Genomic DNA, 16,269 nt, shown 5'->3' with positions numbered 1-16,269 from the left:
ATTGGGATGGAAAAGCACAGTTTTTCTCCCATTCCTGGTGCCAGGTGCTGGGCACTGGTGGGAAAGGAGGTGTTTGGGGCATGACCAGCCCAGAGCCGGTGGGATCTGTGACCCCCAAGGACCAAGGAAGGGCCGAGCTGCTCCTGCAGCATTTCCCTGCTCCTGGGTGCACAAGGAACAAAGCTTCAGGGAAGCAGTAGTCTGGAAGCACCGTGTAGCAAAGCTTTCCAAAGAGGGGCTGGGTAATTTAGTGTTTAACAGACGTTGAGGGATATTATTTCTTTTTGGTGAAATTGTCTAATCAATCACTTTTTAATTCAGCCTGCTCTGGCACCCGGGACACCCCAGGAGGCTGTGGGCTGCTGTGCAGAGAGAAATATGGCTGGATCACTGCTGGGCACCCACCTCTGGGGCTCAGCCCCACTGTGGGGAGTGGGCAGTGTCCCCCCAAACCCACCCCCTGCCTCTGCCAGCTCTGACATCTCCATGGCAGGTCCTATTTTCACTGCCCCATTGCTCAGCATCATAAGATCCATCCTGATGAGGAGAGGGGGAATGAAGCAGATCAGCACAGGTCAGCCACTGGGAAGGGGTTCCAATGGCAAGGAGATGCTGGTGCTGCTATGGGAGATGGTAACTCAGGTTAAGGCAGAGGGAACTGGTTAAATCACAATCCAGGACAGATATGGGGTCAGGAAGGTGCTGGGGACAGCTGCCATGCCTGTGCCTGAGGATGCCTGAGGGAGCAGCAGGTGCAGCCACCTCCTGGTTACTGCCTCCTGCCAGGCCAAAGCCATGGCACAAAACCTTCCCCAGCTGAGACCCTGCAGCAGGTGCCCTTCCCTGAGCCACTGACAGCTCCTGGGCTGCCCAAATCCATCCAGGAAAAAGGCTGGTGAGCACTTTCCCTAAACCTTCAAACAGCTGAATCCCCTCAGGGACACGCAGCTCCGTGGTGGTGGTCAAGCTTTGCCTAAAGCTTCTTCTCAGGTTCAAAGTTTTTCTTTCCCTGGCCATTGCTATTCCAAGCACTGCAATAGACTGAATTCCTCCCCGATGCCAGTTTGGCCTCAGATTTACAGCCCAAACCCCAAAATCCGCCACTGCTTGTGAGGTCCTTCGAGAGAATCACAGCAGAAAGTGTTTATTTCCATCATAAAGATCTGCTTTAATATTTTAACATAAATCAAGCTGCGCTTTATGGTGATAATAAATTTGCTAGCAGAAACTGCCTTTGCAGCCTGAGGCAGCAGAGCAATTCAATTTGTTTGGCTTTAAGTGTAAAGAGCCATAATTGAGAAGGGGAAAGTACAGATGTTTTAATTGAGTTTGCAGCTAGCACCCAGAGTTGCAGGAGGCTAATAGAGAAGAGGTGAGGGTCTCCATTAGCCTCTCCACTTGCCATTTCTCCTTGGCCTGCACCCCCATCCGTCACGGCCATCCCCTCCAGGAATAGCTGCTCTGTGCCTAAGCACGAGGAAGAAAGAGATGGAAAAAGAAGTCACACTAAACCAGATGTATAATGTGCATTTTATTGGTTTTAATCCCATTTTTGTAAAACTAATTACAGTCAGGACAAAGCATCACGTGTGAATCTGTAATAATGAATCGTTAGTGCTGATAATGGCCAAATAAAAATAGACTTATTCGTGATGAGCGAGAGGAGAGAGCTCATGCCCTGCACCATGGGGTCACCCAGCATCCCCTCAGCCAGTGCTGGCTGCACTGAACCATCCCCTTCCTGCTTTCTCCAGTAATTTTTAAGGCATTGCTATGTCATGTTTTATATGAAAAATGTTCTCTTCCGTAGAGCTTCTTACTGTTAATCACCCCAATTCCAATTCCCAATTTGTTTTGCTGCTGTGCAAGGACAGCAGGTGTCTAGGAATTCATGGTTTTTTATCTGAGAAGCACTCGTGCTCCTTGGGGAGCAAAGCCCTTCCCAGTAAGGAACCACGGCAAAGGCTGGGGCTGGAACACAAGCCCTCAGCATGCCACTGCATCCAAAACCTGGATTCCAGCAGCTCTTGGAGGTGCAGCCCCTCAGAAGTCACTGTCACACACTGTGTTGAGGGGGAGAGGGGGACACATGGGCCAGGGAAGAGAAGGCACATCTTTAAATGTCAGAGATGGCAGGAAAGAGGGTGCCAGGCTGGGCCCCCTCCCTTCCCCCTCAGTGGGGCAACCCTGAGAAGGGGAGGGTGAGAGGAGATGAAACAACAGAGAACAGCCCCGTTCCCTGGCTGCAATGAAACGTGAAGGCAATAGACTGAAATGGGCATGTGGGGGGCAGGGGCTGAGCCAAGAACCTTGCAAAGCATGGGCAGCCCAGGGCAGACAGCCCTCAGCCTCTCCATGAACCCACACCTGCACACTCGTGCAGAGGAACAGCCCCCTCAGCCTCTCCAGCTTCCAAAGGCTCATTTCATCAGCATTCAATTCCTCCCTCCAGCTCTGCCCAGCTCCCAGCTGCCACGCAGGTGGCTCCCAGCTCAGCTGCCCCATGGATCTGCCCCCCAAACTACTGCTGCCTAAACAAGACACCAGCACCAGCTACCTGTAAAACCCCTTCTTAATTTGGTACTGAAGATACCACATCAGCTTTGCAGGAGCACTTGGGGATGTTTAAACTCACTAGCAGGGGCTGTCAATGCCTGTTTGGGATCAAGCTGGAGAGAAGATGAACAGTCCCTCCAGATCCTCTCCAGGCAGCTCGGCAAGGACACAGTGGCGGTGCTCAGGCTTGAGAGGTGCAGGGTTTTGCTTTAAAAGCCATGAAGTGGTTTTATACAGCTCCAGGTACTTGCATATTCCCCCAGGAGGAGCACTTCAGGTCATATGGAAACCAGAAAGTCCTACTTGAAAACAGAGCTTGATTAAAAAGAGCTGCAGTTCAAAGCTTGCTTTAGTGAGCAATGACATTTAATACTGCAGCAAGTGCAGAGGGCAGGAGGATCTGACATGCACCTGGCTTTGAACCTGCTTTGATAACAGGGGGGTTAAAATAGTTCAGGTGAAAACTTTTAGAGTTCTTCCTTCTGTCAGGAAACCCTGGATGATCTGTACCCAAGGGCTTCTGAACACAGGACCCGAAGACAGAGTGTGGTGTTACAGTGACCACACTCATCCTAAAAGCAGACTCACCTAGAGCTGCCTAAGGTAGGAGCAGCCCAATTCTGAGAGCAGCAGAGCAGGAGCAGCCCAAAGCCCACCCTGACCCTGTGCAGAAAGACAAGAGGGGGAATTCAAGCCCAGTTCCAGCAGGGTTTCAGGTTTTGCTCCCTTGTTTCGGGAGCTCTGCTGCTGCAGGCAGGGCTGAGCCAGGGCACAGCGCTTCCTCCTGGCACCGGCTCATTCCCCTGAGTTAACACCCACCTCGTTTCAAGGCTAATTACCCAGCGCGGGAGCCGGGAACGCATCAGTGTGCACAGCCGGAGCCTCCCGCGTGTCAGGACTGGGTAATTAGCACCTCCCCAGCCCACACCGATCCCGGCCGCTGGAGTCAGGGTCTGGCTGCTTGTACCAGCCCCGGGCAAAGCTGAGAAAGGGAGAAGGGCTCTGCCGGTGGAAAGCTCAGAGTCGCAAACCGGTGCTGAGGGAAGCAAGGCTGATTTCCTTTCCAGTGGAAAGAGCTGTACCCTGCATGCAGAGGGGCACTGCTCTGCCCAAATGGGCTGCCACAGCACTGGAGAACAGGATGGAAGTGTGAATGTAAACTCCCAGGCTGGAGAAATCCAGCTCTAAGCAAAAGATCCCCAATCCCAGGCAATGTGCATAAACATGATAATGCTTCTACAAAAAGAAAGTGTAACAGCACAAAATTATTTCCTTCTGAATTAGGTCTATTTCCACCCTTATGTTTTCCTTCAGCTGGCACAGAAGGTTGGTCTGAAGGAGTCTCAGCAGAAAGAAGAGACTCAGTTCTCCCAAACTCCTGCTGGATTCTGCACAGCACATTCCTGCCTTTGGGAGAAGGGACATTTAGTGATGCAGCCAAGGCTGTCTCCTGTGTGCTGAGACCAGCAGCACACAGAGAGCCAGGGAGGGACAGACAGAGAATGTGCTGCTCTGACAGAGCCAAAGGCAGGAATGGCTAGACACTGTTTAATGGTGCAGGCTGCCGAGGGCTCAGCCCCAGGGCTTCGTCTGAGAACCAGAACTGTAACAAGGCTGAGTCCACTCCATCCACACCCAAAGTGGAGTGAAGAAAAGTCTGTGTCACCACGCCAACGGCCTGGAAACTTCCCTTCACACTGCCTCTCCCTCTCACTGCACAGTTCCAGAGGGGGAGCTGAAATGCTGGAGTCTCTGGAGCTCCAGAGGGAGTGTGCTGCTACCCCTCATCAGAGCTTTGACTCACTCAGGACAATGTTCGCAGTTACAAACACGAAGCAAGAGAAGCCCCAAATGAGCACAAACACAATCCAGAAGGTGTGCCGGAAAGGGGAGAGGTGCTTGTTCACGGTCCCGCTGCCAAAGACCAGCTGAGTGTCTTTCCGACTGCAGTACGCAAGGAAAGCTGGGATGAGATACTGGATCCCATTCCCGGCATAGGCTCCCGTGATCCCCACCAAGGACTCCAGATCGTGAGTGCAGAAAGCCACCAGCACTGGGGGAATCAGCGTGATGGCAGGAAAGACAATCCTATCCACCACCCACGGGTAGGTGCCCCCTTCTCTGTGGAAAAGGGTCTTCCAGTTGTTGCGCAGGGTCACTGCAATGATGGGGAAGTTGGTGCTGATGGTGAAGACCGGGAAGAGGCCCAGGAAGTAGCGAATGAAGGCCACGCTGATGATCTCGCAGTTGGTGAAGTTGAGCGTGTACATGTCCATGAGGGTGTCGTTGCGGAAGCAGTAAATGGCAGTGAAGGACAGGAGGCTGTAGAACGCCAGGATCAGGATGTAATCGAGCACCACAAGCTTGTTGATGTGCTTCTTCTTGGAGATGGGAGTGATGAGGGATGGCAGGGAGTGCTGGCACATGAAGGAGTAGACGCACACCCCAAACAGATTGCGGATGCCCGACAGCTGGGCCATGGACGGGTGACCTTCAGCTTGGCCTCTGCCGATGCGGATGAGGGCCAGAATAATCATGAGGATGAAAGCTGGAGAGAGAGAAGGTCTCAGGTCAAGCCCAGGCCCGCACTCCCCATGACCCTCCTCCCATTGCACTGGCAGTCTTGGCACCAACTCTCTCCTGCTATGCAAGAGCATCTCCTTATCTCTTTGATGTACCACCTTATCTGAGGGTGCTACATCAAAGGCGAGGTGCACAGGAATTAATCGTGATTTGCTGTCAGTGCCAGTCAGCAGATAAGGGAATGGGCTCAGGCATCTCCCTCCAGTCTCCTTCCCACAGGGACGCACCCTCCCACCCCCAAGAGCATAGGGCTGCCCTGAGCCCTTTGGAGGCAGAAGGCTGACATGGCTGGTGAACCCTAAGCCCTCAAGGGTTTTGGTCCATGGATGCTTCTGCCACACACACACACGGGTTAAATATCACCTTTTAAAAAAGCCTTAGAGATGTCTGAGCTCTGACTTGGCTCCAGTCAACCCCAGTAATATTCCTACACATTTCCAACCGGACTAATGTTTTCAAGACCTCCCCTACGCGCACAGGAGCAGCAGCTACTACCATGCTTTCCTGTCCCTGGGATCTGTCAAGCATGATAGAGCAAGAGCTAGCCAGGCATTTCCTGGGCAGGAGGAACAGGCTGTCTGTGGCGAATCCCAGGGTGGAGAAGCCAGTCTGGAAGGGACTAAAGCAGCACTGAAGGACTGCTATTAAAATTCATCGTTTCTAGACACAAAGTCTGCTCGTCTACCCTTCAGTTATGTCAGGAAAAAGCCTAACAACATTTTACAAAGCTTATTACAAATAACAACATGCCAGGGACAAAATGAATTGAGAAGATTGGGCTAATGCCCTTATTACTCTGAGGGTGGAAATTTGAGCCAGAGCAGTTACTGTGAGACTCATTCCCAGCACGGCATATAAAACCAGCAGAAAACTAATTCTGGTGTCACAAAAATTGCATCAACCTGGGAAAGATGATCATCAGCTGCTGGAGTTAACAAGCAACAGGGAGAAAAGGACCTGCCTGGCAGGGCAGCAAGCAGTGAGATTTACAGTCTGGCACTGCAATGGGTGGGCCACTGTGGCTCGCACAGAGCTGTCCTTGCATCAGCCTGAGGCACAGGAACAGAGCCGTGAATTGTCAGGTAATGAAAAAAATCAACAAAATGCTGAGACAACTACTACAGACAACTTTGAATGCCATTAATATAAATCCAGAGGAATTAAACAGAGCAGTGCACAGTTCAAATCCATAGGAGGCTGGCACCAGTGCTAGGAGCTGGGCAGGCTGACTTTGGGGTGACAAGATTATGGGCCTGCTCTGTGCCCAGTCCTGCTCCCCACAACAAGCGGCTGGAGATGGGAACCCCTGCCAGGGATGCGACTGGGGAAGACAGTTGCAGACCAGTTAGTGAATGCTGCCTCTCTTGTGCCCAGCAAGATCAGATTAACCTCACTGAACGTTGCCTCCCACACACCCCCAGCACTCTCCAAAACCCTCTCTCAGAAATTCACGTTCTCCTGCAGCAAACACCAGCTCCATGCTGAACCCTTCCCAAGCCACATGCTGCATTTCATCCTGTGCTGCCTCAGGAAACCTCTCCCTTCCAACTGTTTTCCAGTGACAGGGCACGTCTACCAGCCCTCCCCAAACACTGGACTGAAGGCAGCAGAGCCATTCCTTCACGGTACCACAAGGCCAGGTCGTTTTGGGAGTGCTAGGTTCTACTTCCTCCCCCAAGGGCAGTCACAGAGAGCTATGGAAGGCAACAGCTCATTGCTCTGGAGGTGTACAATTCCCCTTGCCTTCACTCAAGCCCAGCAAGTGAGGGGCACTGCGAACATGGGTACAGTTGTTGTGCCTCCCCCACTGCTCCCCAGAGGGGTAATGCTTGCCAGCCGTATCTGCTCAGCAAGAGAGCCAGAGAGAGCTGTGTTCCAGGTGATGTGACATGGCTGCACTCCCTGGGGCTGCACATGCTACAAGGAAGAGGAGAAGATGCCCTGAGTAATAAAACAAAGCAGGTTGGGCAGCTCTGGAAATGTGCTGAGACTGTTCCTTTCCTGCTTGCCTGGGAGAGGTAGTCAGGCTCTGCAGCCCCATCCTGAGCTGGTCCCGTATCTGAGCTAGACGTGACTCAGAAGTCTCACACCTCTTCCCCTGCACACTAGACAGTGAATCTCCTCAGGCTCTGCTCAACACAGTAATGAGTGACCTACATCCATCCCCCAAACCCACTCTTACCATTGGCTCAAAGCCCCACTTTCTGCACCAGTGCCAACAGGACCAGTTCAGGGGCACTTTCAGGCAGGCACCCCATCCTTGAAGTGTCTCCCACAGGCTCTCCTCTGCCCCAACACGTGCTTTTTTGGCAGGGAACACTGAAGGAACAGAGTTCTTGTGGATTCCCTAAATGATGGATGGTCTTTGGCTTAAGCAACTAGAATTTAATACATTTGTTTTTCATTAAATGTGCGTTTCAGAAATTTATTAAAATTACAAGGAGTGAGGATCCAATACTAAGATCCAAACTAGTTTTGCTTCCAACAAGATAAGCTCTGCTTCCCCTGCCTGAGCACTGGTGCTCTGCAGATGCAAGATCCTTGAGAGAAATGGTGCTGGGTAAACTGGACACCTCCCTTGCACAGTTCCAGCCTCAGAGAGGACAACAAAAGCCCTGCCCCACGGTTGTTTTCTCTCACTCCCTGTGGCAAAAGAGTTTCTCACTCCTGGAACTGGAGAGCTAAAACACTTGCATGTCAAATTTATCTCTCTGTCCCTGAGAGGAGGCAAACCCAAAAATGAAACTCTGAAACCTAGATATGATCTGGATGATAAGTCAAAATGAAAAGAAGATGACAGGCTGACTGACAGGCAGCTTTGAGCAGAAAAGTGGCAGCACAGGATCCTCAGGCACACACGAAGCTCCCACTCACATCCCCTACCCGGGACAGCAGGCTGAAAGCAGACTCACATGACACTATTTCATGTCACCTATTGTTGTCACATCAGCTGTCCAACAGCGTTCCTTCACCACAAGGATCCTGGTGAAGTAAGACATGGATTCACAGAAACCCCTTGATGTGATCCTCTCCACACAGAACAGAGGACAAGCAACGTGTTCCAGGGATGAAACACCTTCAGACTATGATCAACAGCACCTGGAGCCACAAAGCAAGGTCAACAGTGATGGCACCAAGGATTGTTAGTTGGTTACATGAAAAATTTGCTTTGAGCCTTGTTTTATATAAATGCTTAAAAAGCAATCAAGGGTTTTGCTTGTCCTGATTTTTCCACAGTGTTAAACCCACTCCAAGGCCCCACACCACAGGCTTGGCAGTCAGCAAGGCACAGAGGCCACTTCTTGTCTCATCTTGTCTCCTCTAGGTGTTCGAGCATCATTTTTAGTGAAGGATATGAGTGAGCCTGAGGAAAAAAATAAAGAGGGGCTATGCCATAAAGGAAAACTTGTGATGAATCTCATCCCAACCATCCAACTGCCTCTCCTACAGACTTTCTTTGTTCCCCTCACTATTTGAGGAACAAATGCTCTTCTCAGATAAAGCAGACCCTGCAGTCAGCTACTGCTGCCTCTCCTGCTTGACTCAGGAGATGTTGATTCAGAGACAGGGCAGTTCTGCTCTGGTTCTTGCAGGTGAAGTAAAGATGAATACGGATGAGCAGACATCCAAAGTAGTACAGTTTGGGAAATATGGGAGTCTGGGGATATTAAGAAATACATTTTTGTGCATTTTGATAGAAACATAACAGAACTGCAGAGAAGCAGTGGAGATAATTTAGCCATTCTGAGTTTAAGGATCATTTTACAAAGGCAGAGAAAACACCTCTGTAAATGAAAAATGGTGTTTGTACATGAGCTTCATCTCTCTGCAGAAAGGCTATTGCAGAAAAGAAAATAAGTCCAAGCCTCAAACACATTTTTTCCCTGTCATGGTAGGTTCCTGCAAGAACTGATGCTCAGAACAAGCTTCTGGCTTAAGCCCCCCCTTGCATCCCTGCAAGACATGGTACTTGTGAGATGTTCACATCTTCTCCAGCCCTGTCCCTACTCCCATTCCTCCTTCTACAAGGAAAGCCTGGAGAGAACATCACCACACCTGCCTGCCATCCCTTCCAGGGACTCAGAGAGGCAGTGGTGTGCAGCCACCCCACGCCTGGCTGCTCCCCTACCCCCCAGCCATTTGTCTGAGCTGCTGCCATGACACGTTTGTGGCAGGGCCATCCGTCACTGCCGGCTGATGGTGTGACAGAGCTTTCCTGTCCAAGCAGAGAATCAATATGCCAGGAAATAATGATAACGGATCACCCTATCCCAACGCATGCCGCTTGCTTCCCTTTTCATACATTAAGCAGCATGATGGATTCCAAGAGGAAGATGTTTTTAGGAGCTTCCTAAACCCAGTCTCTTTAGAAAGGGGAAGATTTCTCCCCACCTCAATCCCCTATCAAGTCAAAACACAGCAGGCCACTCTTAAACAGAGGAACAGATCTCATTTAATTTAACATTAGGCAGCTCTTTCATAGAAAGGGCATAAAAATAGGAGCATCTGCTCTGTACACACTGAACAGCCCAGGAGCACATCGAGACAGTCCTACCTTCTGCATCCCCACCTGACACTTGTGCTGTCTACTTCCCTGCTGATGTCTTTCTAGGATGTTGGTGCCCCTTCTCAGAGCCAGCTGCCTTCCAGCAGTGATGTGGGCAAGCTGAAGAGCCCACTGCAGCTCTGGAACCACCAGGCATTCTGGATCCTGTGGCATTTGAAGTATTAAAGCACAGCTGGAGTTCAACATGCTGGCAGAACAAAGTATCTGAAATTAAGACATTGATTTTTAAATTTAAAACTCATTTAGCCAGTTTCTTTTGCAGAAGCTATATCCTGCCATTTGTTCATGATCTCCGGTTCTCCATAAATTCCAGAGCAGCAACTGATTAATTTCTCCAACCTTAGAGGGGGTTTCTGTATGAATTGACAGTAAAGAGGTAACATGAAAACCAGGTTTGCTTCATCAGATGTGGGAGCTGCAGTAGTTAAGGATCGGATTTGACAATGACAGAGCCTAAAACACCATCTCTAGGAAGATGAAGGATTTATGAGTGCAGAGATTGTGGGGAAGCAAGATGGATATATTCATAGAAGACAGCAATTCTCTGGAGAGAGACATCACAAGGAAAAGAGGAGGGAAATTACTTCCCAGAAGAAAGGTATGAGCAAAAGTTGTGGAACATCACTGTGGCTCCTTCCTCTAATGGAGAGCAGGGACTTGCAGGGACAGTGTTACCCTCCCTGCCCCAAAGCCTAAGGCAGAGTCCACATGGCAGGGGACTGTTGCTCATACACAGAAGTGTGACACAGCTTACCAAGAAGGCAAGAAAAAGCACCTCCACTCCCCCAGGCCTGGCTTGTACCTGCTGCCTTGGGCCAGGTGGAGCACCTTTCCTTCACAAAGGGAAATTCCATTTAAAAAGTACTACCAGGACTTTTTGGCTGTCAAAAGCAGTTCAGTGGAGCTTCTTTGCTCTAAGGGCATAATTTCCCTGCTTTTCTTCATCAGGCTTGCAATACCATAACCAACATTTACAAGTAGCTTCCCCTATTGTGGTAACAACTCCTGCCATGAAACCAGTGTAGCTGCCTCATCTCAGCCCACATCAGCTGGTCCCATAGACATCTGCACACCAGTAACAGTTCACAGGGAGAAAAATGGCTCTGCACTTGGGCATTTATCACAGATGCTTTTTCTCAACACATGGGAAGGAAAGAGCAGCCAGCAAGGCTTGTTTGCTTCTGGTGGAAAATTACCCGTGTAGTTTATGGTCCCCTCTCTGCCGGTCACCTTTGGCACAAGAACCATAAAGCCTCTGCAACCAGGACTCTGCTCTCAGCTCTGCTGCTGGCTTGGCCTATTAGCTCTGACAGTCACTTCTCTGTCCATGTCAGAATTTACTCTTCTGAGAGAAGGGAATAATACACACTTCAGTGTCGCTGTGAGCCCAAACTATGGCTGTGCATGCTTTGGAAAGCACTAGTTGCAGAGCACCCATGTCCCCTGAAATCCAGGTGCTCTGCAGACTTAGCCACATCTTGCCCATCCTGCCTTGGGCCCTACACAGCAAAGTTTTTTATCATCTTGTTCAACCAACATCCACTCTGAACAGAGAGCAACTTTTCATGCCACAGCCCCATTCTGAAAACCTGCCTGGGCACAGTCATCCAGACCCTTCTGCAGGGTTGAACATGTCCTTACATTTCCAGCTCCCCTTCTTCAGCTCTCAGACTCATCAGTGTCTCCTGCTGCCTGAATAAAGTGCTCTTTTCAGGAGCATCATCTCCTCAGGCAGGATCTCAGTGGTCCCGTCCAGCACTGCAAATCACTCTCCATCTGCATCTGAAGCTCACAAGGCTCTTTCCCTCACACAGGCACTGCTTCACCCCACTGCCCCCCATAAACAGTACTGAAATGAGCTCCTCAGTCGACAATTCCAAAAGCAGGCATGACAGAAGCACAGCATTTTAACTAACTCTTCATAAATATATTCACTTCTCTTAGTGAATTATTTACCCTGGGCTCTGGCAGCAGCTTCATCTGCTCCAAAAGAGATATAAGAACACGAAGTAACTTTGTTGAAGCAGCTTGTCAGAACGAACATGCAACAGTGTCCTGATTTACAGTCCAATCCCCTCAGCCTCCTGTATGCCCTGCAGTGTGAAAGGAGAGGGGCAGAGATCACAATGATCCCTCCTTAAGCTATTTGTAGAAAGCTCCATTTCTGATGTGAAAAGAGACCACCCACCTTGAGGACTGTGGGCATTGGCAGAATAATTTCTCGGCAGGAGACTGGAAATGCAGGACTTCAGATAACTGTCACTCCCTCCTAAATCAGCCTCCTCTGTAATTCTTAGTCTCAGCAGTGGAAGGGATGTAGCACAGTGACTCCAGGTTTCTGCATCAAATCAACTCCAGCACAGATAGTTCTGCTGCTAAGGATGGCAGTGACAGTTACCTGAGACTGCTCACAAGGTGAGATGGTCTGAGAACAGTTCTCTGCAGAGCAGTGCTGTAAAGAGCAGGGCTCTGGTGGAAAGAGCAGAACTACCAGAGAAAGCAGCAGATACAGAAAGTTAGCCCCACTGTCACGCTCTGCAGAGCCCTTTCCTAGTTTCTTCCCCAGAAGCCTTCTACCAAGTATCCTGGAAGGGGACGGGATGGAAAAAAAAAGGGTTTAACACAGACTTCCTGGAAATTCTTGTCTGCTTTCCCTCCATCTTACTGGCCAGGGGAAAGAGCTAGAGGAGAGATTTTATTCCTGGGCATGTAATTGTGAGATCATTGTTTGGGCAGGGTTGGGAAGGCATTGTCTCAAGGGCTGCATTTACTTGAATAGATGTGGTGTGATCCAACAGGGAGAGAGAACTGAGCCTGTTCAACCAAACCCAGAAGTTTATTACTCTATAAACCATCTCTTCATTAAAATACAATACTTTCTAATAATTACAATACAGCATCACAAGCAGCACTCAGAGCACAGGCCCCACATGGGAGCTGTCTGGGAACATTTGGCAGAGACAATTTAATAACAGCAGTGATAATCACTCTACCAATGTCTTTAAAGCCAGCAGTCCTCACCTATAGAGCTCCACATCTCAGGCTGCAACAGGCTGCAATTAATCGGGTTAGCTGCTTAATACACAATAGCCCAATGTTTGATGCTGAGCTCCACCAAGCTCTGTCCTTTTGTTATCTTTCCTAATCCATATCCTAACCCATGATGCTGCTAGACAGTTATTATCCAATATTATCCAATAATAAAGAGGTAGGGCTGTGCCCCAGCGAGCTGTGTCCCCTCTGCTTTGAGAGGTGCGTGGGACTTGCCTGACTCAGTCCCTCTTGCTGGGCTGTGACCTTCAGCAGCTCTCCCCTAACAGCATCCACTTGATCAGGACTGAAGAAATGAGGGGAAAAAAACCAGCTAGACAATCAAATCTCTTTAGAGAGTAATCCATCGCCACCATAGATTTAAACCCTCCAGGAAAAAAAAAGTGCCAGAAGTCCAAACAGCAGAATTGAAAATATCAACAGCTCTAATTTATTGATGGCTTAGTTGGTTTAGCCTTCAGCAGGAAGCCCTGCTCCAATAACTTTGTACAAGACCTGGAAAAAGGCTCCAAAACTGGTAAAGGAATTGACCTAATAACAGCTTTACACTTTCCCGAGGCTGAGGTAGAGGGGAGCTGAAAGGAAGGAAGGAATTACACTTTGGGGAAGGACCCTCCTGTCTTGGGGTGATTGACACCTCCCCACCCCATAGGAACAATCTGTACTCACATGGCCCCAGAGCCGGGTGAGCCAACAAGGTTCTAATCACAAATCAAAACAAGGCTTCACTGTAAGCACATTGTCAGGATTTAAACCAAATGATTTTTCATGACTGGCCCTTTCTCCAGGGAAGCACAGCAGGCAGGCTCCCTGTTGAACCCCTTAGGGTGCCTGTGCTCCATCTCCCAAGGCAGCTTTAGGTACCTGCAAAAGGCTGACAGAGCAGTCTGAGGAGCTTCTGCATTGGGAAAGGGATGAGAACTTGGGTAGGCAAAGCCTTACACACCTGCCAGCTCCTGGAGAACAGAGATCTCTAAGCAAGGATAAGGCCAGCAGTTCAAGCACCAACTGCTGCACTGAATTTAACCATTGGCACTCACCCATGGCAAGTGACAGCCAGTTCTGCAGCCAAGTGTGTGAGCTGCTACTCTTCAGAAGACTGGCAACAGCTCGATTCCTCTGGAAGCCCTCTCTGCCACCAGCCCCACTCCACCTGGAGACACAGATCCACCCTCTGTGCTCCTATCAGTCCTGGCAGGGAAGTGCCTTGCCATGCCAGTCTTCTTTCCAGATGAGCTGTCTGTGATCAACAGGCCCAGACAAGAAGAGCCCATCTGTCTGGGCTCTCTAGCAGCACAACACTTGGGCTTGCAAGCTCCTCCTTCAACTTTCTCCTTTCAGAGGCTTCAGAGGTGCTTGTCCTGGCTTAGTCCCTTATCCTGGGAGGATGCCAGATGAAGGGATGAACATCCCTGGAACATCTCCACATTCTTTGAACTGGCCCATTTTTAATTTCCAGCTTGTTCCAGTGTTTAAGCCTATTTTTCAGAGAGAGAATGATTTTTTTTTTTTATCTGTGAGGTGTGGAAAGAGACTGCTGTAGGCTTTGATAGCCGATGTGCTGCTTGTAATGAGCACAAGGCTACGGAAGAGGCTTGGTGACATTTGATTATCACTTAGATCAGGAGAAAGAGGGAAAGCAACTTTCAAAGGCAAGGCTGACACTGTTACAAACACCAGCAGAAATGACCTTCACACACAGCTAGCTCTCTCTGCTGCCAAGAACCATCCTCTCAGCCGCTATCATTTGAATCACCAGTACACCTGGGGCAGTGCTGCTTTACATCAGCCCCTTCTGCTCTGAAATCCAGGAACTTTCCACCAGGCTGGAGAGAAGGGTGTGTGGTGGGTCCTGTGACAGGCACATTGCAAAGTCTGTACTGACCTCCCAGCTCAGGGAGGCTTGATTTTTTTCAAATCATGATGCAAAGCATGGGTCAGATTCCCATCCACACCATGAGCACAGGTAAGCTGAATCAGCCACTGTCCACATGGGAATGTTTTTTTCCCTAGCACAACAAACAGGCAGGAGGGAAGCTCCAGTGTTGCTCTGCTGCTCAGAGTGCTTCGCAGAACCACCCTCAGCACCACACGGCTAAAACCAGCCCAAGGAAGGTAAAGGAAAGGCACAGTTTATACAGGACAAGGAGTTCACATCTGGCCATTGGCATACAGGCAGGAAAAGTCCAGAAGACCACAAAACACTACCCAAGACTATTCTTTAGGATCTAAGCTCAAAAAGTACCAACCTGTGTTTAACTCACAGCCCTGCTTTTGGAGGAGGGGACAGCAGTGATGTGAGGACATGGGAGAAGCCAGCTTGACAAATCTCAGCAGTACGGGATTGATCCTTACCCCAGGATCTGCAGCAAGAGCTTTTCTCTGCTCCCTGCATCACATGGCTTTTTGATGAATTATCTTTCCCAATAAATCTATCCCTCATTGTACACATATGGAATCCGTTCTTCTAAGTAGCCACTGAGGTGCTGTCAGGGTCATTAACTATCATTATCTGGGGCAGCTGTTCCCCAGCGTGCTGACGCAGGAATCAATCAGGCTAAAGCATGAATTTCCCCTACACTTCTCCAAACACTGCCTTTATCCCTCTCCATCAAGTGATGAAAAAGAGGAACAGTTCTGCCATCGTGCCAAGGTTTAGCAATCCTCATACTGGAAGGAGCTGGCTAAAGGGAAACCAATGGCAGATGAGGCAGGCATCAGGCTGTCACACAGACAGGATGAGGTCTGACTGATGTCTTTACCAGGGAAGAGGAGGCAGGGTGATTGGAATCAGGCCAGTCAGCTGAACAGAGATCACTCTCATTAAAGAAAAAAAAAACCCGAACGCAAAACTTCCTCATTTCCTTCAGTACCCCTTAATGAGATAACCTCTTTCTCTGAAGAACTGGGGGGCTTTCAAACCTTTCATGTGCTCAGACAACAAAGGAGAAAAAACAGGTATTCAGGATTTTCACACCATCCAAAGTCAGGATTTATTAACTCAAACTGTTCAACATCTGAGACTTGAGAGCTTAAAATCCAACTTAATTTTCCTGGGTGTCAACTGCTTAACCCCATCTCAGGAATTCTCTAGAACAGAGGATCTCTATTCCTCTGCAGTGACTGTCAGCCACTTCCAGACAGGATGAATTCACAGAGAAGGGACAATATCCAACTGCAGTCAGGTCAAGAGCATGTGTGTAATGGGAAATAGTTAGAGAAGCAGCTTTTCTTCTTATTTCAGTAATAGATATAAACAGAGCTAATTCTGTGCTTGAATGGTCTGGATTCACACACCAGGAGACTGTTAACCTGCAGAAATGCTGGTCATTAACCTGCAGAAATGCTCTTTATTAACCCTGAGTATCAGTCACTCTGTCTAGGTGACACAAAAATAGACAAACCTGAACATAAACCTTCACAACCCACACACACCTCTCAGCCTTTAAGGGCAGGTACACACACAAGCCAGACGTGAGGCAGCTGCATCTTTGAATGACGAAGGCATTGGG

At 49.3% G+C, this 16,269-nt stretch overlaps 1 protein-coding gene across 3 annotated transcripts in view; it reads right to left on the bottom strand.

Annotated features, from left to right (window-relative positions):
• Positions 1-1,516: 1,516 nt before the first annotated feature.
• The window catches only part of TMEM104 (transmembrane protein 104), a 43,914-nt gene continuing 29,161 nt past the window's right edge, over positions 1,517-16,269 (bottom strand). For all 3 annotated transcript variants that reach the window (XM_042032483.1, XM_042032486.1, XM_042032485.1), the window contains exon 10: positions 1,517-5,104. In XM_042032483.1, the coding sequence (XP_041888417.1) occupies positions 4,344-5,104 (761 nt within the window). In that variant the 3' untranslated portion in view covers positions 1,517-4,343. The remainder of the gene's footprint in view (positions 5,105-16,269) is intronic.

Source organism: Corvus kubaryi, unplaced genomic scaffold (assembly GCF_017639235.1).
Source record: "Corvus kubaryi isolate FWS band 111438036 unplaced genomic scaffold, C.kubaryi_AGA036_p1.0 37353, whole genome shotgun sequence".
NCBI classification, from domain to species: domain Eukaryota; kingdom Metazoa; phylum Chordata; class Aves; order Passeriformes; family Corvidae; genus Corvus; species Corvus kubaryi.
Note: the sequence above shows the minus strand (reverse complement) of the source record. Positions and strands in the feature narration are given on the sequence as shown.